The following is a 26,358-nucleotide window of genomic DNA, read 5'->3' on the forward strand; positions in this document are numbered from 1 at the left end:
TTCAGTCTACCTTTGTCATTGAATTTGATGAACAGTGTATAGTTGGGGAGTTGTTTTTTTTAAAGTCCACCCTCACAATCTTTGTCTTCTGGTTGGTGTAATTAGAACCAGTCTTAAGGTAATTAATTGTTGATCTGTTAGGGCTTAAGTTAGCCATTTTATTAACAAATTTAAATTTGTTTCCTCTAAGTCTAATTTTTCTATTTCTCTCTTCTGTGGGTTGATTGTTAAGATTCTCTTTGGATTAATTCTTTGTTTTTTAGTGTATCTCTTTGTATAGTTTTCTTAGTGGTTGCTCTGGGTATTGCAATACACCTAAGTCCTTATCACAGTCTATCAATATATTACTACTTGGAGTGAAGTGTGAAAATGTTATTTTTATTCAGGGCCCTTTACTTTTCCCACTCTTAAACATCATTGTCTAGAGCATCAGGTGATACTATAACTTTTGCTTCAATCATCACATCTAATTTTAAAAGCTTGCGGTAGAAGGATGGCCTGTTTTATGTGTCATATTTATGCTCTTTTCATGTTTTTTTCTTTCTTCCTGATGCTCCATTCTTTTATTATTTTCTCTGTTTGAAGAACTTCCTTTTAGCCATTTTTTAAAGTCAGCTAGCCATTTTTTAAAGCTAGCAACAAATTCTTACAGTTCTCTTTCATCTGGAAATGTGTTTGTTAATTCTGCCTTCATTTTTGAAGGATGGTTTTGGCGGATACTCAGTCTGCAGTTAATAGTCTTCTTTCAGCACTTGGAAGAAAAATGTTGTGCCACCTTCTTGTGACCTCCATAATTGCATGAGAAATCTGCTGCCATTTGAATTGGTGTCCCCCTGTGGGTAATGAGACATATCTCTGGGGCTGCTTTCAAGATTTGTTTTTGTCTTTAGATTTCAGAATTTTAATAATGTCTTAGTGTGGATATCTTTGAATTTGGTGTTCACTTGGCTTCTTGATATGCACATTTCTGTTTCTTGCCAAATACAGTATGTTTCTGGTCATTTCTTCGAAATATTTCTTCAAATGTTTTCTCAGTCCCACTTCCTTTCTCGTTTTCTGGGACTCAACATAAAAGGTAGGTTTTTTGTTCTTGTCCCAAAGATTTTTTTTTCAGTCTTCTTTCTCCATTTTTCGGATTTACTAAATTCTATTAATCTACCCTCTGTTCTCCAGTTCCATTTTCTGGCATATCAACTCTACCATTAAGGCCATCCAATAAGCTTTTAATTTTTTTTTTTTTTTTTACTTCTACAATTTCCAGTTGAACTTTGGTGTAACTTCTGGTTTTTTGTTTTTTGTTCTTGAGATCTTGTACTTTTTTCATTTGTTTCAAGAGAACTTGTGATTGTTTGAAGCACTTTTATGCTGGCTGCTTTAAAATCCTTGTCAGTTCTGGGGTGCCTGGGTGGCTCAGTGGGTTAAAGCCTCTGCCTTCAGCTCAGGTCATGATCCCAGGGTGCTGGGATCAAGCCCCACATCAGGCTCTCTGCTCAGCAGGGAGCCTGCTTCCTCCTCTCTCTCTCTCTGCCTACTTGTGATCTCTGTCAAATAAATAAAATCTTAAAAAAATAAAATAAAATCCTTGGCGTTCCAATATCATACTTATCTCAGTGCTGGTGTCAGTTGATTGTCTTTTCTCATAAATTTTATGTTGTGATATCCTGGTTCTTATTATGATGAGTAACTTTCTATTGCATTTTGCACATTTAGCTGTTAAGAGACTCTGGGTCTTACTTAAACCGTTGACTCTAGCAGACAGTCTATTTTTAAGGTTTGTTCCCAAATCAGAGCCTATTTTGTGGGTTCTGTTTGATCCAATGACAGTGTAACTTTCAGAGCTCTTGCAATGCTATTTAGGTCTACTTGGCTTATTTGGTACCACTGTTTCTTCCACTTTTTCCTGCTGGTGTTGGGAGTGTGGAAAGAGTTGCCCCAAAACAGGATGCCTGGTGTCTCCAGATGGGGAAGGGATGCTCTGGCCAAAAAGGGAAACAAAAGCTTCACAGGCTGAGCTGCTAACGTGTCAGGATCCCCATGTCCAGTGCCTCTTGGTGACCTGTTGTCTACCAGGAAGGGAGATGGAGCTTGGGCTGGGCAGTTTAGCAGGAATGTCCTTGCTGGTGCCACCTTCCTAAGTGTCTTGCATCTAGTTGGCAATCTCAGGTCTCTGGAGCCAAAGAGTACTTCCTGGAACAGGTGTTTATGTGGCAGGACCGACCCTCCCTGGCTGTATTGGGTCTAGGTGAGGCAGAGTTCTCAACCCTGTGAGAAAATAATCATTTCTACCTGCTGGTGCTGCTGGGCTCACCTGGTCTTGTCAGCAGGACTTTTGTTCCATCCAGCAAGGAATGGACCTACCCGGGGTGTCTTTTGCTAGTTTGGGAGCCAGAACACACTGGACCACTTTGTTCTGTGGGGTGGTGGATGCAAGCAGCACAAATCATAAGGTGCATTTTCTGGGAGCTAGAGCTTAATTCCCTTCTCTTGGAGTATGGACTGGACTTACTGATTACTTCTAATGAATGGAGCATGGAAGGAGAAAAATGGGAAGTCTACAGTAGAAAGTCGTGGCAGCCACCACTTTTACCAAGTGATCAAGGTTACATTACTTGGAATAAACCTTGTTGGTATTATTACCCTTTGATATGATATAGTAAGGATTCTTCACTTCTGTGGTATTCCAGAAAGTCGATAATGCAAATATAATAATGAGAAAATATCAGACAATTCCAAACTGAGGTTCTGTAAAATATCCGACCAACTCTAGAGTCAAGTTCATGGATGACAAAGACTGACAGAGGAACTATCCCAGATTGGAGGAGACTAGAGAGACATGAGAACAAATGCAGTATGGGATCCTAGATCACAAAAAAGATAATAGTGGAAAACTGAATAGTTCCTAACAGTGCTGTACCAATTTCTTAGCTTTGAGAAAAACACCATAGTAATAAAATGTTACTAGGGAAAAAAAAATGTAGTTACCAGTTGGCCTTTGGCATTCTGCTGTAAGCAGCAGACTGTGCTTATTTGTATACTTAATAGTGATCGTGTCTTTTGCCCACTTTCTATGGCAATTCTGGTCTTTTGATTTTGGGGAGTTCTTAGAAAAAGGAGATATTAATCCTTTATGAAATATGTTGATAGATTTTCCTTCCAGACATTTGTCTTTTGATACTACTAATTTTTTGACATGTAAAATTTGGGGGTTTTTATTTTTTGTGTATCTTTTATTGCCTCTGGATTTTAAGCCAGTAAAGCCTCTGGGCCTGGGAAAAAGGACATTGTGGGGACCATTCTGTGCCCAAAGCAAAGGGACAAGGCCTGTCCTGGGCTGGGCACTTGTCAGGCTCTGGGGATTCAAGAGCAAGAGGCAGGCTAAAGGGACAATACCTTGGGCTGGATATAAAAACAGGTGCTCTGGCTCCTTTAGTCCCTGACTGGAGGACTAGTCCAGAGGACTGCTCTGGAGAGAACACCAATGGACAGTCATTTGATGCTCAGTTGAACTAAGAATGGTACAGACAGGACAGAGCAAAGGCCCCAAGTCCTCAGGCTGCAGGACTGGTACATGGGTGTGGCTAACAGGATGCAGGACTGGGGGTGCAGGAAGAGGGGGTGCCTCAATGGCACTGTTGGAGGACCTAAGAAAGGGTGATGATGACGGCCCTTCCCACACACAGGGTCAGAGTCCAGAACAAGCAAATGTGACCTTCCATGTCTCCTGAAGTTCAGGACCATGGGATTCTTGATAGCTGAATGAGGTGTTTGATCAGGGTTTAGCTTTATACGGAAGCAGTTTATTAAACAGACCTGGGTGTGGAGGAGGGCTTAGAAAGCAGGTATGCCCAGCTCCCCCCCAACCCCTCTACCCCTGCCAAACACACACATACCCCTGGCCCCTGAGAGAACCAGCATGCTGCTTGCGTTCCACTTCAGGGAAGTGCAGCACTTTCCCGTGCTTCCTGCTAGCTTCACACTCCTGGGAAAGGAAAGATCAGATTTATGGCAGGGGTCGAGGGCCAGGCAGGAATTTGGGGGGTGTCCGGAGGGCAGGTGTTATGAATGGAATTTTCCCCCAAAAGTCCATGCTGAAGCCCTTTCCTAATGTGACAGTATTTGAGTACAGGACCTAAGGAAGTACCGAAAGTTAAATGATGTTGTAGGGGTGGAGTAAGGGACACCAGAGCTCACGTGCTCTCTGGCACACATGCGAGGGAACAGCCACATGAGAAGGCACCACCTGCCAGCCAGTTGGCAAGGTTCGGTAGGTCAAAGTGGTCTTGGAATTCCAGTCTCTGGTTTTGTTACGGCAGCCCTGGCAAAAGAATACAGCTTTGGTACTGAGTGGTGTGCTGTTCTAAACGTGAAAAACTACGGAGGGGGGTTGGGAACTGGTCATGGATAGAGGAAGTGTTTTGATGTGCTTGCTGGAGAAAGCCAGGGTTGCTTCAAGAAGGCTATGGTAGGAACAGAGGAATTAGAAGGGATTCTGCTGGGGCCTCAGACAGAAATGTGGAACATTACTAGAAACTAAAGGGAATCCTGATTATAAAGCACCAAAGAATATCGATGGATTGTGTTCCAGTGTGCAGTGGAGGGTTGAAATCTTATGTGGCTTGGCTGAGGATATTTCTAAGCAGGTGTTGAAAGGTATTCCTGTTTCTCATTGCTCCTCATAGAAATACATGAGGAGGGAGGTAAACTGAAGGAACTGTTTAGCAAACAGAAGCCACAACTTGAAGATTTAGAGAATTCTTAGCCTATCCATATTGTGAAAATGAGAAAGCCTGCTCTGGAGAGAACACCAATGGACAGTCATTTGATGCTCAGTTGAACTAAGAATGGTACAGACAGGACAGAGCAAAGGCCAGCTGTGAGACTTCTCTGGTGCTACCCACCAAGAGGAGGAAATGGTGACCCCAACGGTGAAAGAAAGCAGTTGGTCTGCCATTCCCATGGTGGACCTGGAGGGTGAATGCCTTCATGGCATCAGGGCGCTGCGCACTGCTGCCACCACCCCAGCAGGACTAGAGGGCGAAGTATCTTACCAGCCATTATTCTCAAGCCTTAAAACCTAATAGAGTTTGCTTGCTGGTCACAGACCTGCTTAGGACCCATCAATCTTGTTTCCCCCTGTGTTAAGGAAATGCAGTTCTCCATCTGTGGTAACTTGTCCGGTTCACGGCTGGAGAGGAACATTGCCTCAGGATGAAATGTACCCCTTGCCTCACCCACATTTGATTTACATGAGATTTTGGACAGACTCATTACTGGAATTGGTCAACACTTTGGGAGCTGTTAAGAACATGAGTTTTGGGGGTTCAGGAGGCTGACCTATGGGCTGAAATATTCCAAATTCATATGTTGAAGCCAGAACCCTAAGTGTGACCTTATTTGGTGATAGAGGGGGGGCCCTAACCCAGTAAGGCTGTGGTTCGTAGAAGAAGCGCACGTACAAAGGCCAGGAGAGGACACTGTAAGGATGCAGGCATCTGCCAGCTGAGGAGCGAGGCTTCAGTGGAAACCAAAGTGCATCCTCTGATCTTGGATTTCAGTCCCAAGAACTGTGAGAGAGTTGTTCTTTAGCCAACAAGTTTGTGGTGTTTTGTTATGGCCGCCCTAGCAAATTAAAACATGGCTAGCATGGAAAATAAACCATAAATCAGGTATCTTCCAATCACTGAAAGAACATGTTTTTTTCCTCCACTGCATTTGAGGAACATTTCCTGGTGTTTTCTGCCACTCCTAAGGAAAGGGAAGGTCAGGAGAGCAGCCCTGGAGGTGGGAGGCGGTGGCCAGACTTGGTCCTCCTGTGTCTGTGAAGGTGAGACTTCTGGCTAAAGCCTCGGCCACACTCTCTACATACATACGGCTTCTCTCCTGAGTGAGTGCGCTGGTGTCTGATGAGGGCCGACCTGAAGCCGAAGCCTCGTCCACACTCACTGCACACACATGGCTTCCCCGAGTGTGACCTCGGGTCAGAGGTGAAGTGGGACTTCTGGCCAAGTCCTTGCTCACATACTCCGTACACATCAGCTGCCTCCTCTAAGTGCGTCCTCTGGTGTCTGGTAAGGAGTGACTTGAAGCCAAAGGTGCGCCCACACTCTGGGCACAGGTAAGGCTTCTCCCCTGTGTGTGTCCTCTGGTGTCTGATGAGGGTGACCTTCTGACCAAAGCCACGGCCACACTCTGGGCAAAGGTAAGGCCTCTCCCCTGTGTGCGTCCTCTGGTGTCCCAGGAGGGACACCTTCTGGCTAAAGCCACGCCCACACTCCGGACACAGGTAAGGCTTCTCCCCCGTGTGCGTCCTCTGGTGTCTGACAAGGGTGACCTTCTGGCGAAAGCTGTGGCCACACTCAGCACAGACATAAGGCTTCTCCCCTGAGTGTGTGACTTGGTGACTGAGGAGCAGCGCCTGCTGCCTGAAGCCTCGCCCACACTCGAGGCACAAGAAGGGCCTTTCGCCCGAATGCGAGCTGCGGTGTTGGAGGAGCGACGCCTTCTGGCAGAAGCCTCTGCCACATTCAGGACACACAAAGGGCTTCTCCTCCAAGTGTGTCCTCTGATGCAGGATGAGGGCGATCTTTTGGCGAAAGCCTCGCCCGCATTCCTGACATTCGAAGGGCCTCTCCCCGGAGTGTATCCTTTTGTGGTTGGTGAGTGAGGATGTGTACCTGAAGTGGCGCCCACACTCCCGGCACACGTAAGGCTTCTCCCCTGAGTGTTTCCTCTGGTGGATGGTGAGGGAGGATTTGCGGCCGAAACCTCGCCTACACTCCCTGCAGCTGTAAGGCTTCTCCCCTGAGTGTGTCCTCTGGTGCTTGGTGAGGTCTGACTTCTGACAGAAGCTTCTGCCACAGTCAGGGCATACATGGTCCTTTTGGAGGCTCAAGAAGTTAGATTTGGTATCAAACCCCAGTCTGTATTTTCCACACGTGGCTGCTTCAGATGCTGAGAGGCCTGCCTCCTCAGGATGCCCTGCTCTGTTGCCTTCCACCCAGTCTGCCGGCTGGCCCTGAGAGGGTCTGAAGAGCACCCTGGAAACCCCACTCAGGTGAAGTCTCCCTTCTGTGTCTCCATCGTCTGCTTGTTCACTTGAGCAGGCCCGAGCTTCCATTGGGATGGGGCTCCCTGCGTATGAGCTGCGGACGATCGGAGGAAGGTGGCCGCACAGCACATACTGTTCGAGGAACTGTGTGCTGGAAAAGGTCAGCGGGCAGGAATGGCCATATGGCTGGCATTCGGTCCCTGGTTCTGCTGGAGAGAAAAAATGTTGGTCAGAATCACCACAGGTGCTTTGTGAATGGTGGCTTCCACCGACCCAATGTTCATTCCTCGCTGTTCCCACAACCAAGGCTTCTTCTGCCCACCTACATTCCATCCCTCGCTGCCACATTCCTTATCGCAACACAGAAGACACACATGATGAGCCAGCTCCAAACACCAGCCCAGCGAGAAAGCATCAAGGCAGTCTCCCCACTACAAACTGCCGCCATTAGAGTTACACATTTCCCCTCCAATATGGTTCTCCAAGCCAGTGAGTCATCAAAGCTGATGCGAACATTATCCACAAATATATGCTTCCACTGAGAAACCATGTGACTCGGGGGCAGCAGTGCAAGATGGCAGAGTGAGAGGACCCTGAGCTCACCTGGTCCCATGGTTACAACTGCTGTCACTCATACCGAGTCTGTAAACGAGAAGGACCTGAAGACTGGCAGAACTCCGCGACTCACCTTTGAGAGGTTCTGAAGGACAGAAACAGTGGCTGGAAGCTGCCTGAAGGATGAAGCTGTGGTCATGGAAAGGAGAAAGCAGCATGGAGCCCACAGAGAGCAAGCAAATTCCCAGAATGTCTGGCCTTGAAAACCAGAGAGGCTGAATTCAGTGAGTTTGTATAAGCGCTGGATTTGGAGCCCGGAGTTTAAAAGTCAGCCACTTCAGTGCTAGGCCAGGGATAGCCAGGGCCTAACCCTAAAGTGCCAGAAGCCCAAGGAGAGGCAACATAGAAGTGAAAGCTTGCACAAGAGAGAGATCTGTTCAAACTGATTTCAGAGTGAGGGGGGTGGCGGCGGGGGGGCTTTCTGGGACCAAAGAGGCAGACAGGTGCCATTCTCCTCCCCCGTTCCCCAGCATAAAGCGAGGGCAACCTGTGGGGAGGAGGGCTGCGGGGACACAGGCTACCTAACCTCACCTGCTAGCAGCGTACCGCACCCATGTATTCTCCTGAGGATTGCCCGTGCCAAGCCTGCCAGCCTCAGGCCTGGGCTTAGCAAACATTCTGTTAACGTCCTGTGTGCTGTGCTTCTGTGGCCACTGCATATCTTCAAAGGAATCTGGATTAGGATTAGCAGTTCATGCATGCCCTGCCCTGTGGCTGCACACACCAAGCTGCTGCATTTTGTGGGGGACTGGCCTAGGACTAGTGGCCCAGTGCAAATTCTGCTGCCACTGTGCATTGCCATGTCCAGGCACCATAGGCCCCCAGCTGCCAAACGTCCATTGTTGGCCACGGCTGCTACTATACGCCATGTCCCTGGCCAATTACCACCCTTTGGGGAATCTGGCCTAGCGACTCAATGAAGATTTTGTTAACACCATCACCCTACCACTGAGCTCTCCTATGGTCACTCTCCTTCAGAGCCGATCTGCCTAGGTCTCCCTCACACCATAGATAGCAAGCACAGCCTACAACAGGCAGAGTCAGTGCAGAAGACAGAAAGGAAAAGCTACTCAGACAATAGCAAGATGCAGGCAACACACATAGGAAATACTTCTGAAGCCCCAGGTCCTGGTGAACAGGGAACACTGCATGGGCACTACAGGACCTCTTCTTCATAGAACCACTACTTTCTAGAGGAGATACAGCTGAAACAGAGTTAGACAAACTGAGGCTGAGGACTATGTCCCAAAGGAAAGACCATGACAGAAACACAGCAGGAGGGCTAAGTAAAACTAAGCTCTAAGTAGTAGCCTGAAAGACAATTTGAAGTAATGATTATAAAGATACTTAGTGGACTCAAGAAAAAAGAGACCAGTGAGACCCTTCACACAGAGATAACATATCAGAGATGAGAACTCAATAAGTGAAACTAGAAATGCAGCGGATGGAATAACTAGGCTACAGGAAGGAGAAGATGTATCCGTGACCTGGAGATGGAGTAATATAAAGCAGTCCGACTAAGCAGATGAGAAACACTGCACAGAGAACAGACTAGGGACCTCAGTGACTCCATCAAGCATAGTAACATTTGGGCGCATGAGTGGCTTAGTGGGTTAATTAAGCCTCTGCCTTCAGCTCAGGTCATGATCCCAAGGTCCTGGGATTGAGCCCCACATTGGGCTCAATGCTCAGTGGAGAGCCTGCTACTTACTTGTGATCTCTGTCAAATAAATAAAATCTTAAAAACAAAAACATAGTAACATTTGCATCTATATAGGGATCCCAGAAGATGACAAAGTGGGGAGGAGAAGAAATTACAGCTAAGAATTTCCCAAATCTGGGAAGGGAAAAAGAAATTCAGATTCAGGAGGCACAGAGATCCCCCAACAAAATCAAAATTAACATCAAGACACATAAGTAATTAAAATGACAAGACATGGTAGTAAAGAATTATAAGGCCGCTTCAAAAAAAAAACGACCTACATACACAGGGAAACCCCATAAGGCTAGCAGACTTTGCAGGCCAGAAGAGAGTGGCATGATATATTCAAAGTGCTGAAAGGGAAACATATGCAGCCAAGAATACTTTATATCCGGCAAAGCCATCATTTAGAATAGGTGAGAGAGTTTCGCAGACAAAAACTACAGTAGTCTACAACCACTAAACCAGCTGTAGAAGGGAACACGTTCCGTGGAATGGAAAGAAAATAAGAGTGAAAAGCCAAAAACAGAAGCAGTGAAAGTATTTCTGTAAGAGTCAGTCAAGGGATCCATAAAATAAAAAGATGTAAACTAGGACACCATATACCTAAAACATGGGGGGAGGGGAGGAGTAAAGAATGAAGGCGACGCTGAGTGACCATCAGCTTAAAATAGACTGCTGTGTGCAGAACATACTATGGTAAACACGAATCAAAAAACAGTAATAGATAAAACAAAGAATCTAACTACATTGCTAAAGAAAACCAACAAACCGTGAAAAAAAAGAAGAATCAGGGGTGCCTGAGTGTCTCAGTGGGTTAAAACCTCTGCCTTTGGCTCAGGTCATGAGCCCAGGGTCCTGGGATCAAGCCCTGCATCAGGCCTTCTGCTCGGCAGGGAGCCTGCTCCCCCCACCTCTCTGCCTACTTGTGATCTCTGTTAAACAAATAAAATCTTAAAAAAAGAAATCAGAAAGACACATGAAGATTGAAAGTGAGGGGAAGGAGATCATGCAAATGGACATCAAAAGAAAGCTGGGGTAGGGTAGCAGTACTTATGTCAGACAAAATAGATTATAAAAGTCTATAAAAAGAGACAAAGAAGAATACTATATAATAATAAAGGAGGCAGTCCAACAAGAAGATAGAACAATTATAAATGGTTATGAACCCCAACATGGCAGCACTATAATATGTAATACGGTTAGGAGCAAACATAAAGGAACTATTTGATAGTAATACAATAATCATAGGGGACTTAAACACACCATTTACATCAATGGACAGATCAAACAAAAGCAACAAGAGTGGCTTTCATTGGCACATGGGAACAGAGGGATTTAACAGATATATTCAGAACACTCCATTCTAAAGCAGAATACACATTCTTTTCTTTTTTCTTTTTTTTAAAGATTTTATTTATTTATTTGACAGAGAGAAATCACAAGTCGATGGAGAGGCAGGCAGAGAGAGAGAGAGGGAAGCAGGCTCCCTGCTGAGCAGAGAGCCCGATGTGGGGCTCGATCCCAGGACCCCGAGATCATGACCTGAGCCGAAGGCAGCGGCTTAACCCACTGAGCCACGCAGGCGCCCCAATACACATTCTTTTCAAGTGCACATGGAACATTCTCCAGAACAGATCACATATTAGGCCACAAAACAAGCCTCAAGAAATTAAAGACTGATGCATACCATGCATCTTTTCTGACCATAACACTATGAAACTAGAAATCCACCATAAGAAAAAATCTGGAAAGACCATAAATACATGAGGTTAAATAACATGCTACTAAACAATGAGTGGGTCAACTGAGAAATCAAAGAATAAATCAAAAAGTACATGGAAACAAATGAAAACACAATGGTCCAAAACCTTTGGGAATGCAGCAAAAACTGTTGTAAGAGGGAAGTATATGCGATACAGGCCTACTTGAAGTAGTAAGAAAAATCTCAAACAACCTAACCTTACTAGAGCTAGAAAAAGAACAAAATGCCACCCAAAACCAGCAGAGGGAAGGAAATAAAAGAACAGAAGTAAACAATAGAGAAACAAAAAAACAAAACACACAAAACAATGAAACCAGGAGCTGGTTCCTTGAAAACATCAAGAAAATTGACAAACCCTTGTCAGACTCATCAAAAAACAAAACAAACTCAAAATTAGAAATGAAACATGAGAAATAACAACCAACATCACAGAAATACAGTTGTTAAGAGAATATTATGAAAAACGATATGCCAACAAATTAGACAATATAGAAGAAATGGATAAATACTTAGCCAATTAGCAGCAAGATTGAATCAGTAACCAAAAAACTTCCAACAAACAAGAGTCCAGGATCAGACAGCTTCACTGGTGAATTCTACCAAAGATTTTAAAATTATTTAATTTAGCGGCACCTGGATGGTGCAGTGGATTAAAGCCTTTGCCCTCCCTCAGGTCATGATCCCAGGGCCCTGGGATCGAGCCCCAAATTGGGCTCTCTGCTCTGAGGGGAGCCTGCTTCCTCCTCTCTCTCTGCCTACTTGTGATCTTTGTCAAATAAATAAATCTTTAATAAAGAGAAAAGATTATTTGAGACAGAGAGCACAGAGGGAGAGGGAGAAGCAGACTCCCTGCTGAGCAGGGACCCTTATGTGGGGCTTGATCCCAGGACCCTGAGATCAAGACCTCAGCTGAAGGAAGATGCTTAGCCAACTCAGCCTCTTGGGTACCCCTCTACCAAGATTTAAAAAGAATAATTAACCTTGGGATGCCTGGGTGGACTGCTTAGCCAACTTAGCCTCTTGGGTACCCCCTACCCAAGATTTAAAGAATAATTAACCTTGGGGTACCTGGGTGGCTCAGTTAAGCATCTCTTTGGCTCAGGTTATGATCCCAGAGTCCTGGGACTGCTTTCCCCCTAAGACTGGGAATAAGACAAGGATGTCCACTCTAATTGCCACAGCAAGTAGACAATATAGAGAAATAAAAGGAATCCAAATTGGTTAACAGAAAATCTTAAGGACTCTACTAGTAAGCTACTAGAACGATAAACAAATTCAGTAAAGTTGCAGGATACAATATCAGTGTGGAGAAATCTGTTGCATTCCTATATGCCAATAATAAGGCAGCAGAAAGAGAAATTAAGAAAATTCCATTTATAATTGCTCCCAAAATAATAAGATATCTAGAAATAAACCTAACCAAAGAGATGAAAGGCCTGTACTGTGAAAACTTTAAAATACCAATGAAAGATAATGAAAACAATACAAGGAAATCGGAAAACATTTCTGTGCTCCTAGATCAGAAGAACAAATATTATTTTAGGTAGAGGAATTTTAAAATGATATTTTCCATAGAAGGATTGTCATTCTAAGGATTACTGAACTATGAACATAAGGAGATATTTGCATATAATATATATGATAAAGGGTTAGTATCCAAAATATATAAAGAACTTTTAAAACTCAACACCCCAAAAATGAATAATCCAACTTAAAAATGAGCAGAAGACATGAATAGACATTATTCTAAAGAAGAGATACAAATGACCAATGGACACATGAAAAGATACTCAACATCACTGGTCATCAGGGAAAAGCAAATCAAAATTACAATGAGATATCACCACACATGTGTCAGAATGGTTAAAGTCAACAACACAAGAAATAGCAGGTGTTGGGCAGGATGTGGAAAAAAGAAAACCTCTTTCACTGTTGATGGGAATGAAATCTGTTGCAGCCACTCTGGAAAATATTATGGAATTTCCTCAAAAAGTTAAAAATAGAACTACTCTATGACCCAGTAAGTGCACTACCGGATATTTACCCAAAGAATAAAGATACAGGAGCACCTGGGTGGTTCAGTTGGTTAAACATCGGAGTCTTGGCTTCAGCTCAGGTGATGATCTCATGGTCATGGGATCGAGCCCCATGTTGGGTTCCATGCTCAGTGCGGAGTGTATGTCAGATTCTTTCTCCCTCCTGCTCTGCCCCTCCCTGCTTGTGTGGTCTCTCTCTTTCAACTAAATAAAAATCTTTAAAAAAATGAAAACATACTAATTCAAAGGGAAACATGCCCCCTTATGTTTACAGCAACATTATCTACAATATCCAAATTATGGAAACAGCCCATGTCCACTGATTGATGAATGGATAAGAAAATTTTGGTATACACACACACATATACATACAATGGGATATTACTCAACCATGAAAAGGAATGATATCTTGCCATTTGTGACAATGTGGATGGAGTAGAGGATAATAGGCTAAGTAAAGTAAGTCAGAGAAAGGCAAATACCATGATTTCACTCGTATGTGGGATTTAGGAGACAAAACAAATAAACAAAAGGAAAAGAAAAAAAGAGTGAGAGGCACAAGCCAAGAAACAGACTTCTTAAGATTTTATTTATCTGACAGAGATCACAAGTAGGCAGAGGCAGGCAGAGAGAGGAGGAAGCAGGCTCCCCGCTGAGCAGAGAGCCCGATGCGGGACTCGATCCCAGGACCCTGAGATCATGACCTCAGCCGAAGGCAGAGGCTTTAACCCACTGAGCCACCCAGGCACCCCCAAGAAACAGACTCTTAACCATGGAGAACAAACTGATGGTTGCCATGAAGGAAGGGGGAGGTGGTGTGGGTTAAAATGGTAATGGGGATTAAGGAATGCACTTGTGATGAACAGTGGGTTTTGTATGGAAGTGGTGAATCACTGTACTGAACACCTGAAGCTAATATTACACTGTATGTTAGCTAACTGGAATTTAAATAAAAACTTTAAAAAAACCAAAAAATAAAATTCTTATATTTTAGTCAAATTTATAGAAACATATTATCATTTTTAAATGACATAAAGGAAAAAAATCCCTCAAACTACTTTCTTAATAAAATTTATTTAAAAAAAAAAAAGAACAAATATTGTTAAGATGTCTATACATTTAAGGCAATCCCTATCAAATACCAACAGCATTTTTCACAGAACTAGAATAATCCTAAAATTTATATGGCACCACAAGAGACCCCAAACTGACAAAGCAGTTTTGCAAAAGAAAAAGTTGGAGTTATCACAATTCCAGACTTGAAGTTTTATTATACATTACACACACACACACACGTATATATATATGTATACATATTATATGCACATATATATATGTAATATATATAAATTATATTACAAAAGTTGTGGTAATCAAAACAGTGTGGTACTGGCACAGAAACAGACACATAGATCAATGAAATTGAACACAGAACCCAGAAATAAACCCACAGTTATATGGCCAGTTAATCTTTGATAAAGCAGGGAAGACTATACAAAGAGACTATTCTCTTAACAAACAGTGGGGAAAACTGGTCAGCTACATGCAGAAGAATGAAATTAGATGACTTTCTTACACCATACATAAAAATAAACCCAGAATGGATTAAAGACCTAAATGTGAAACCCCAAACCATTAAAAAAAAAAAACCTAAAAGACCATACAGGCAGTGACGTCTCTGACATCAGCTGTAGCAACATTTTTTCTAGATATGTCTCCTGAAGCTAGGGACACAAAAAATAAATTATTGGGACAACATCAAAATAAAAAGCTTCTGCACAGCAAAGGAAACAATAAAAAAAACTAAAAGGCAACCTACTGAATGGGTATATATATTGGCAAGTGACCTATGCAATAAAGGGTTGGTATCCAAAATATATAAAGAACTTACAAAATTCAAAATCCAAAAAACAATCCAATTAAAAATGGGCAGAAGACATGAATAGACACTAATCCAAAGAAGAAATCCAGATGGCCAAAAGACCTGCAAAGATGCTCAGCATCACTGATAATCAGGGAAATGCAAATCAAAACCAGGATGAGGTGTCACCTCACACCTGTCAGAGTGGCTAAAATCAAAACCCAAGAAGCAACAGGCATTGGCGGGGATGGAGAGAAAAAGGAAACAACCCTCTGGCGCTGTTTGGCGGGAACGCAAACCGGTGCGGCCACTGTGGAAAACAGCATGGAAGCCCCTCAAAATTGAAATATAGAAATACCATATGCAATTGCACCAATAGGTATTTACCCAAAGAATTAAAAAAATACTGATTCAGAGGGATACATGTACTTCACCATTTATATAGCAGCATTCTTGACAACAGCAAAATTATGGAAACAGCCCAGGTGTTCATTGATAGATGAATGGATAGGGAAGATGATTATGTGTGTGTGTACATTATGTCATATATATACACACACACACATATTTTATATATGATGTTATATGTATATATATATGATATTATATGTGTATACACACATACATACAGACAATGGGATAGTCTTCATTTGCAATGACACAGATGGAGCTAGAGTATAATGCCAAGAGAAATATGGCAGAACAAGACAAATACCAACGTGATGTCACTCATTTGTGGAATTTGATAAAACAAATGAGCAAAGGAGAAAAAGAGAAACCAAGAAACAGACTCTTAACTACAGAGAACAAACTGACAGTGACCACAGGGCAGGTGAGTGGGGGATGGTGTTAAATTGGTGATGGGGATTAAGGAGGGCACCTGTGATGAGCACAGGGTGATATATGAAATTACTTAATCACCTGATTGTACACCTGAAACTAATATAACACTATGCTAACTAAATGGAATTTAAATAAATAAATTTGTGACTTACCACAGATTTCTTTAGTGATTTTCTTCCCCATGAGAAAGGGACGGAGTAACTAACCAGAGTGTTCTGTCTGCTTTCTCCTTGGATTGCTTGTACCCCCACTGTGGAGGGTATAAGCAAGCCTTCCAGTGTGGAGGAAGCACTTCTGTGTGTCTTCCCTATTAAATATGGTGGCTGATTTAAATACAGTTAGCATCATACTATGGAAACCATAGCTTCATTCATTACAACTTTTTTTTTTTAAGATTTTATTTATTTGACAGAAATCTCAAGTAGGCAGATAGGCAGGCAGAGAGAGGAGGGAATCAGGCTCCCTGCTGAGCAGAGAGCCCTATATGGAACTCAATCCCAGGACCCTGGGATCATGACCTGAGCTGAGGGCAGAGGCTTAATTAACCCTGTGAGCCACCCAGGCGCCCCATCACAACTTTTGTGTCTATCTAGTAATGTGGAAAATTTTAACTGAAAGTTATTTAGAATTACAGTGTTCACTTTGGGAATCTAAAATTTAACATGCGCTGAAACATGCAGAAGTTGTGGAATAAAAGAAAAATAAAATTTTACAGGGGTGCCTGGGTGACTCAGTTGGTTAAGTGGCCAACTCAGGTCATGATTTCAGGGTTTTGAGATCAAGCCCTGCATCAGGCCTGCCCCTCTCCCACCCCTATCTTTTTTTCTCTCTCTCTCCCTCTCTAAAAAATAAGCATAAAAAATAAAATTGTACCAACAGAATATTGTTAATCACAAATTTTTTACGGATGTAAAAGAAAATTAAGCAGTTTCTAAACTGTTAAAATCTCCAACTGCTCTTATGCTAGTTGACTTTTAAGACCAGTAAATACTTTAGTAATTGTAAATGAACTAAAAACTTTACACAGGAAAGAGAAAAATCAATGCCTAATGGTTCCTTAAAGAAAAATTTCCTTCTGCAGCTACAGTCAAGGAATGAAAAATATAGCTGTGGGCTAAGTGAATGGTCTTAGACATTGGCCCTTGAAAGAATGCATGCCAGGCATTCACTGTTTTTTAAAAAGTTTCAGAATTCTGAGACATTGGCCCACAAGTAAAAGGGAGATTTTCAACGTTAATCATAATTAATCCCTGGAAATCGGACAACTTTCATAATATGCCTCCAGTCATCTCAAGTAAAAAGCTTAAGTCACTGATCCTAGAGGTTTCTTCTCTTCTAATATAAGCACTTCAGGCTAGAAATGCCCTTTGTTAGTACACACATTTTTATTTTGCTAGAATAGAATTTTGAAAGAACTATAGAGTGGGTTATAAGACTTCATAAGATTTAAGGGACCTATAGGTACACTAAAAATTTAATAGTAAAGACTCTCCAGGGCTTCGTTATTTCTCCTTCTTTCCTTCACCCCCTTCCTCCCTCCCTCCTTTCCCCTCTTTCCATTCCCCCCCCTTTTTTTTGAGAAGGTGATCCTAAAATTTAAGTGTAAATACAGAGAACCTACACTACCCAAAGCAATCTTTTTTTTTTTTTTTTTTTTTTTTTAAAGATTTTATTTATTTATTTGAGAGAGAGACAGTGAGAGAGAGCATGAGCGAGGAGAAGGTCAGAGGGAGAAGCAGACTCCCCATGGAGCTGGGAGCCCGATGTGGGACTCGATCCCGGGACTCCGGGATCATGACCTGAGCCGAAGGCAGTCGTCCAACCAACTGAGCCACCCAGGCGCCCCATACCCAAAGCAATCTTAAAAAAAAAAAAAAAAAAAGATTTTATTTATTTATTTGACAGACAGAGATCACAAGTAGGCAGAGAGGCAAGCTGGGGCGGGGTGGGGGGGAAGCATGCTCTCTGCTGAGCAGGGAGCCCGATGTGGGACTTGATCCCAAGACTCTGAGATCATGACATGAGCCGAAGTCAGAGGCTTAACCCACTGAGCCACCCAGGTGCCCCCAAAACAATCTTTAAAAAGAAAGACTTGGGGCACCTAGGTGGCTCAGTGGGTTAAGCCTCTGCCTTTGACTCAGGTCATGATCCCAGAATCCTGGGGTCCTGGCATCAAGCCCCGTGTTGGGCTCTCTACTCAACAGGGAGCCTGCTTCCCCCCTCTCTTTGCCGGCCTTTCTGCCTACTTGTGATCTCTGTCTGTCAAATAAATAAATAAATATGAATAAATAAATAAATAAGAAAGAAAGAAAGAAAGAAAAGCTTACACTACCTGACTTAGGGAGGAGATATACTACCTGACTTCAAGACTTTTTTTTTCCCCCAAAGATTTTATTTATTTATTTGACAGAGATCACAAGTAGGCAGAGAGGCAGGCAGAGAGAGAGGAAGGGAAGCAGGCCCTCTGCTGAGCAGAGAGCCCGATGTGGGACTCGATCCCAGGACCCCGAGATCATGTCCTGAGCTGAAGGCAGCGGCTTAACCCACTGAGCCACCCAGGCGCCCCTGACTTCAAGACTTCTGATGGTCCTACAGTAATATAGACAGTGTGGTTAAGGACAGGCCTGTTAATGGAAGAAATATAACTGAAAGTGTAAAACAGACCCACACTTATCCAGTTTAAGGAGGGGAAGGTAAGTCTTTTCAACAAATGATATCCATATGAATGAGAAAAACCTTGATCCCTGCCTCACACCATACACAAAAGTTACTTCAAGATGGACCATAAACTTAAATGTAAAAGCTAAAACTGTATAGCATTTAGAAAATCCAGATTATCTTCATGACAATAAAAATTTAAAAGAAAAATCAGACTTCCTCCAAACATCTACCAATCAAAAGTAACTATTAAAGAAAGAACAGAAAAGCTTCAGTCTAAGAAAATTTTTGCAAAATGTACATATGGCAAAGGACTGGTGTCCAGAATTAATAAAGAACTCCCAGAGCTCAACAATTTAAAAAAATGTAATTAAACTGGCAACTGGAAGAAGATCTGAATGGATACTTTACAAAGTAAAGTATATGATATATATTTGAATGATCAAAAAGCATAAAGTGCTTAACATTTAACCATTAGCGAAATAGAAATTAAAGCCCCCATGAGATAGCACTAAACACCCATCACAGATACGACGAAAACTGTCTGGAGGATGCGAGACAATGGGAATTCTCTTCTCATATGTTCATGGAAGTGAAAAATGGTACAGCCACTTTGGGAAATGGATACTCATAAAACTGCATATACTGTAGCCATGTGACCCAGTGTATTAGGTTGAATGGTATCCCACCAAAATTCACGTCTATATGAACACGTGAATGTGGACTTACTTTGATATCAGGTCTTCACAGATATGATCAAGTTAAGATGAGGTCATACCAAGTTAGGGTGAGTCTTAATTCAACAAATGCATCCTTACAAAGAGACAGAGATACATAGAAGGAAGAAGGCTGTGTGATCACAAAGGCACAGATTGGAGTGACACAGCAACAAGCCAAGAAATGCTAAGGATCGCCAGCAACCACCAGAAACTGGAGACAGGTGAGGAACAGATCTCCCTCAAAACCTCCAGAATAAATCTACCCGGCCAAGAGGTTGATTTTTGAACTTACAGCTTCTGAACTGTGAGAAAAGATTTCTTTGAAGTCTCTCAGTTTGTTGTAATATGTTACAGCAATGCTAGGAAACTAAAATACCCAACCTTACTCTAGGTATTTATCCAAAGGAAATGAAAACATGGGTTTCCAAAACAAAATACCTAGCATAAGAATACTAATAACTGCTTTTTCACAATAACTAAGGACTAGAATCCATTAAGGTATCTACCAAGGGGAACGGATAAACAATTGTATATTTATCTGACGGGATGCCACTGAGCTTTAAAAGGGAACAGAATACTGATGTATGCAACAGCATGGATGAAGCTCAGAAACTCTGTACTGGAAGAAGCCTACAGTAAAGAGTATTATGATTCCATTCATGCAAAACTGTACAGTGGGAAAAATTAATTTATGGTAAAATCAAGACCAGTGACACCTCTGAGGGATAGGGTGGGGGTTTACTGGGATCGGCCAGAAGGGAGCTATATGGGATGGTAGTAATCTGTTTTTTGATAAAGTTTGGGTTGTAGACATGTACAACTCATGCAAAATTTCACATTTCCTGTAAGTAAATCCTACTTAAATACAAGAAATACAGTACTCTAGGCAATGATACGCATCTGCCCATTGCTCCTGGGGTTAACCACCTTTCACGGCCCTGACTAGCTGAGATGAGCTGCTAGGGAATGCCTCTTAAAATGTAGTGTCTGAAGATGCTTAGGTGGACATCTGAGACCTGAGTCCCTGGGTCCCTGCCTGCCAGCCACCCACATGAGCCAACCCAGGAGACTGTCCCATTCCTCTCACTTGTTAGACTGTCTTTGCCAGGTTCAATGAGTGGTCACATCAGATCTTAAGACACGTCACACCTGTCACCCGCTCTTGAGGAATAAAGGGTGTCTAAGGAGAATGAACAGAGATGCAAGGACATGCCAGAAAGACTTCACAAAATGACAGCCATAGCCACCTATGACCACAGCCTTATATGCTCTTTACCTACCCGTGGGGAAAATACCAGTCTCTTTTCCAAGAAGAGTAAAGCCTTGATCCAGAGCTCTTACTCAGATAGGCTCAGCTATCCAGCTCTCCCTGAGAGAAACTGCTGACACTAAACGTATCACGGTACTAACCAAGGAGATATTGCTAGAAATCTGTCAGAATGGGCAAAATAAAGAGCAGTGCTGACACCAGATGCAGGCAGGAAGGGGGAGGAATGATTACTCAAGACACTGCTAGTGGGGACTGAAATGGTGTGCCCATGAGTATTGCACTTCTTTTTTTTCTTTAAATAAAACTAAACACTTACCATATGACTCAGCAACTGAACTCTTGAGCATTTATCCCAGAAATCAGACCCATGTTCACACACAAACCTGTATAGAAATGTTCAAAGCACCTTCATCTTTAATAGACGCTGAATGGTTTAACAAACGGAGTCCATTCCTACTATGGAATACTGCTCAGCAGGAAAAGTAATGAAGTATTGGTACAGGCTTAGTTTGGATCGATCTCAAGAGAACTACACTGAAAAGGCAATCCCAAGTGTAGACTTCTTTTACGAACATTCTTGAAGTGACAAAAATTACAGAGATGGAAAACAGATTAGTGGTTGCAAGAGAGAGATGGTGGGGGTGGGGGGGTTGACTGTGACTACACAAGAGCAGCACAAGGCAGCCCGGTGTCGCAGCTGTTCTGTACCTCTGAATATAGTGACAGTTACAGGAAAGTACATGCAATAAAATTTCACAGAACTAAAGAAACATACATCCCCCACACACATACACAAAAGTGAAGATAAAACTGGTGAAATCTGAGCGCCTGTGTGGCTCAGTGGGTTAAGCCTCTGCCTTCAGCTCGGGTCGTGACCTTGGGGCCCTGGAATCAAGCCCTGCATCGGGCTCTCTTCTGAGCAGGGAGCCTGCTTCCCTCTCTCTCTCTGCCTGCCTCTCTGCCTACTGTGATCTCTGTCAAATAAATAAAATCTTAAAAAAACAAACAAACAACTGGTGAAATCTGAATAAGGTCAGTGCATTGTGTTAAAAACAAAAGGCTGGTTTAATAAGAAAAAAATGTCACTCCATATATGGAATTTGAGAATCAAAATAGACAGACATAGGAGAGGAAGGGGAAAAAAAAGGGAAGCAAACCACAGGAGACTCTTGATTATAGAGAACAAGCTGAGGGTTGCTAGAGGGGAAGAGGGTGGGAAATGGGCTCAATGGGTGGTGGGGATTGAGGAGGGCACTTGTGATGAGCACTTGGTGTTCTATGTTAGTGATGAAAACAATATTAACACTCATGTTAACTTGCTAGAATTTAAATAAAATTTGAACCATTGAAAAAATGTCTGCACTTACTGAGATGAATACAGGGTGTTGTAGGGAATTGCTGAATCACTACATTGTACACCTGAAACTAACATAATACTGCACGTTAACTAAAATTAAAAACTTTAAAAATTGAAAGACTAAAAAAAACACATATATGATCACCTCAAACAGTGCCCAAAAAACATTGCACAAAATCCAACATCCATTCCCAATAAAAACTCTCCGCAAACCAGGAATAGAAATTTTCTGTGCTCATAAAGGGCAGCTATAAAACTTACACTTAGGAGAAAGCATTCCCCAAAAGATCAGGAACAAGGAAAGGGTGTCCAGGCTCACTATTTAAATTCATCATTGCACTGGATGGTCTCGCCTGTGCAATGAGGCACATTTTACTTCTTTACATGTAAAGAATGTAAAGAAGTAAAACTTATTCACAAATAATATGATCATCTATGTAGAAAATGCTATAGGATTTACCAAAAAAGCTACGAGGGCTAAAAAGTAAGTTTTGCAAATTTACTAGATATAAGATCATTATCTGTAAGTTAATTGTATTTCTCTGTACTTTCAACAATTAAAAAGTTTTTTTTTTCCTTAAGATTTTATTTATTTACTTGAGAGACAGAGTTCACAAGCAGGCAGAGAGGCAGGCAGAGAGAGAGGGGGAAGCAGGCTCCCTGCTGAGCAGAGAGCCCAATGTGGGGCTCGATCCCAGGACACTGGGATCAATACCTGAGCCGAAGGCAGAGGCTTAACCCACTGAGCCACCCAGGTGTCCCTAAAAACTGAGTTTTAACATAGGTTAATTAATAGTATCGAAAATATGAACTACAGAGGAACAAATCTGACAAGAGATATATAGGACCTGTGTACTAAAAATTATAAAACAAGGCTCACAAAAATTAAGTCCCACTAAAAATGGGGACATATACTGTATTCACATATAGGGTGATAAAATATTAATCACATGTAAATTAAGTTATTTGTAAAATGAGGTAGATTTAACTCAATACAAATCAAAATCACAGCAGGATTTTTGGTGAAAATTGCTGATTCTGAAATCCAGATGGTAATGCAAAGAATCTAGAATAATTAAGACAAAATGGAAAGGGAGAAAATGTTGGAGAATTATACTGTCTGAGTTCCAAACTTATAAGACTACATTAATCAAGATTATTTGGTATTGGCATCAAGAGAGACACGAAAGGATGGGCGGGGGGGGGGGGGGGTGCTAGAGAAGAGTCCAGGGACTCCTGGGTGGCTCAGTTAAGGCTTTGTTAAATATCTGATTATTGGGGTGCCAAAAGAAACCAAGTTTTTAAATGGGAAAAGATTTGAGAAGACATTTCACAAGAGATATATATACAGATGGCAAATAAGCAACATCATCAGTCACTAGGTAAACGTCAAGTAAAACACAAATGCTCTGTGAAAGCCCAAAATTAAAATAATAACACGAAGTTGACAAAGATGTGGAGCATCTGGACCCCTCATACCCTGCTAGGGGGAATGTGAATGGTAGAGCCCCTCTGGAAAACAGTTTTTTAGTTCTGTAAAAAACTAAATAGATACTGTATCCTACAACCCAGCCTTTCCAGTCCCAGGTATTTATCCGAAAGAAATGAAAGACTTGGAATGAATGTTGACACTTATTTTACTTGTATTCATCAAAACTGGAGACTACTCAAATGTTTTTCAATAGGTGAATGGTTAAATAAATTGTGAGAAAAACTGAAAAATAATTAAGATGTTATAAATAAATGAATAAATAAATAGTGATATTATATAATGGAACACTATTCAGCAGTAAGAAGTGAACTATAATTCACACAACATTATGGATGAACTTCAAAATAACTGTTGAGTGAAAGAATCTGGTATATATTCTGAATTACTCAATTTATATTAATTCTAGAAAATGTAAACACATGTAAAATGATAGAAAGCAGATCAGTGGTCAGCCGGGTACGGGGAGGAGGAGGAACGGAGGGTAAGACAGGGAGGGAAAGGAGACACGGATTATAATAAGGCACAAGGACACTTTGGGGTGACAGGTATGCTTGGCATTTGGATTGTGGCAATGTTTTCATAGTTACATACATATGTCAAAACAATAAATTTGTGCTTTAAATATGTGTAGTCTAGGGGCCCCCAGGTGGCTCAGTCAGTTAAGCAACTACCTTTGGCTCAGGTCATGATCCCGGCGTCCTGGGATCAAGCCCTGTGTTGGGCTCCCTGCTCACCAGGGAGTCTGCTTCTCTCTCTGCCCCCCTTCACCCCTGCTCATGCTCACTTGCTTTTTCTCTCAAATACATAAATATGTGTGTCTAATATATTTTGATAATATACCTCATAATCATCTCTTAACTATTATACTGTAACACCTTATACCATATTTTTGTTATGCCAAAATTATAGCTTATATAATAGTTAGTTCTCCTTAAAAAAAGCCTGAGTTCGCTATGAAATACAAGTCCAGATATATGGTTGTATTTAGAAGCAAAATAAAATGCCAGGACTATTAAAAGAATAAAAAAGCTAAGTCAGCTAAAAAAAAAATTATTCTTACCTCCAGACATTCACATAAAATTAATTCCCACTGCATTAAAGACCTGAATGTTCCCTGAATTTATATGGGATTCATATAATCATAACAGAAACAGCCCAAATGAAAAGCAGGAAAAGTCTCTGAGCAGACAAATCACCAAACATAGGAAAAGATACTCCTGCTCCCTGAAAAAGCAAAGCCCCTCTAAGGTTTCACTGCAAAAGGAAGAGATGACTGGAAAATGAGGTCTGACAATACCTAGTCCTGGTGAGGATGTGTAACAAGAACCTCCAGGCTACCCATGCCTAAGAACCAGCTGCTATGCTCCTAGATACACACCTGGAGAAACTCTTCCCCTTGTTTCCACGGAAATAACAAGAACATATAGCATTATTTAATAGCCAAATATTGGAAATACATGTTCAAAAGAAGGGAACTGATAATTCAACAGCATTAAAATAGAAATATTCATTATAATGGAATCAATGTAACAGTTTTTAAAAGTATAAACTAAATCACATTTTAACATGATTCTCACATAAAGACAGTAAAAAGGCATGTTCCAGAAGGATGTGTACATTGCAATACTATGTGTAGAGACATTTATGAACATGCAAACACTATATGGTTGAAGGAACCCATCAGATGGGGTAAAAAGGATCAAGGCACATGAGAATGCTCATGTGGAAAATGGATTCTCAGGGCGGGTGGAGAGCAAGACAAACCAGGGAAGGGGCAGGGACTGTTTTCTGGTCTGTAACGTCTGTCTCTGAGACCACAGGGAAGGCACACAGGCACTCATACAATTCTATACACCCTGGTGTAATCTTAAATAATCCATCATAAAAGAAACAAGGTTACGGGGATTTATGGAGTAGAACTGATGCACTAAGAAGTTACCAGGTTAAGAACAGAAACAGCAGTGTCTCCCAGGGGCAGAAGACTCTGTGTCAGAGGCCAAACGCTATGCAGAGTCAACCAACAAAAGCCAAGAACGCGGAGATCAGCGAACTAGAAAAGGTGCTGGGAAAGAGATGCCACATGAGGGAATGAGACTGCCTGGGGGGAAAGAGGATGCCAGGGAAGCCCCCTCTGGGTGAGCAGGCCGGCATGGCACGGGGCCCGACGAAGAGCGCTCCCCAGAAATCCAGGTGCCCTCCTCCTTCCGGATCTGCTGAGAGCCTCACTGCCCGGTCTCCTCGTCTGCCCCCTGCTTCCCACTCACCTGGACGAAGGTCCAGAAGACATTCGCTCTCCTCTCTCCAGGGCTCCTCCCCTTGTTCCAGCTGTGTGATGAGTCTGGGTTTGGAAAAGGCAATTCCTACTCACAGGGAAAGAAACCAAGGTGACCCTAGGTTAGAGGCTTAAGAGGCTATGGCAGAACTCAGTCAACAAGCAAATGCAATAACCCAAAAGGAGCCAGGGAAGCGTGGGGAGGTGTGCAAAGGTTCTCTGAGCACTGAGAAAGGATGAGTAAAGGGAGGGGGGAATTCTGGATCTAAAGGCAGTACACTGTAGTTAAGTGAATACTGGGATTCCCAGATCTGAAGGAAAATCACTGTGGAGGAGGGGCCCAGCCTTGGAAGAGGCCTGGCAATTCAGTGTCAGACCATATACCCCCAGACATTCTCTGGGGGTACAGGGAAAATACTATTTTCCTTTCTGAGTCAAAAGCATGGCAGCTGGTATATAAAATCTTAAGATGACCTGAGACAAGCTGTCCTTACCCAGTGATACCAAGTGACTGTAGTTCTCCAGCATTACATCCCGGTACAGGGTCCTCTGAGCAGGACTCAGTAACTTCCACTCCTTCTGGGTGAAGGCCACAGCCACATCCCTGAAGGCCATTAATGCCTGTAACACAAACACATTCATGCTCACCCAGAAGCCAGCCACATGCACTAATCAACCTAAGCCACTAACCAGGGCCAAATCAGAAAGAATGCTGGTGTG

The 26,358-nt window shown here is 42.4% G+C and overlaps 1 protein-coding gene across 26 annotated transcripts in view; it reads right to left on the reverse strand.

Moving 5' to 3' along the window:
• Positions 1-3,775: 3,775 nt before the first annotated feature.
• Positions 3,776-26,358, reverse strand: part of ZNF169 (zinc finger protein 169) — a 60,729-nt gene continuing 38,146 nt past the window's right edge. For 12 of the 26 annotated variants that reach the window (XM_082694207.1, XM_082694213.1, XM_082694223.1 and 9 more), the window contains 3 exons: positions 26,133-26,259; positions 25,631-25,726; positions 3,776-7,254 (listed from right to left, as the gene is read on the reverse strand). In XM_082694207.1, coding sequence (XP_082550333.1) covers positions 5,762-7,254; positions 25,631-25,726; positions 26,133-26,253 — 1,710 coding nt within the window. In that variant the 5' untranslated portion in view covers positions 26,254-26,259 and the 3' untranslated portion in view covers positions 3,776-5,761. Of the gene's footprint in view, positions 7,258-25,630; positions 25,727-26,132; positions 26,260-26,358 lie in introns of all 26 variants that reach the window. The other 14 variants (XM_082694220.1, XM_082694221.1, XM_082694201.1 and 11 more) reach the window with 3 other exon arrangements.

The sequence above is a fragment of the Mustela nivalis genome (genome assembly GCF_964662115.1).
Source record: "Mustela nivalis genome assembly, chromosome: 13".
NCBI classification, from domain to species: domain Eukaryota; kingdom Metazoa; phylum Chordata; class Mammalia; order Carnivora; family Mustelidae; genus Mustela; species Mustela nivalis.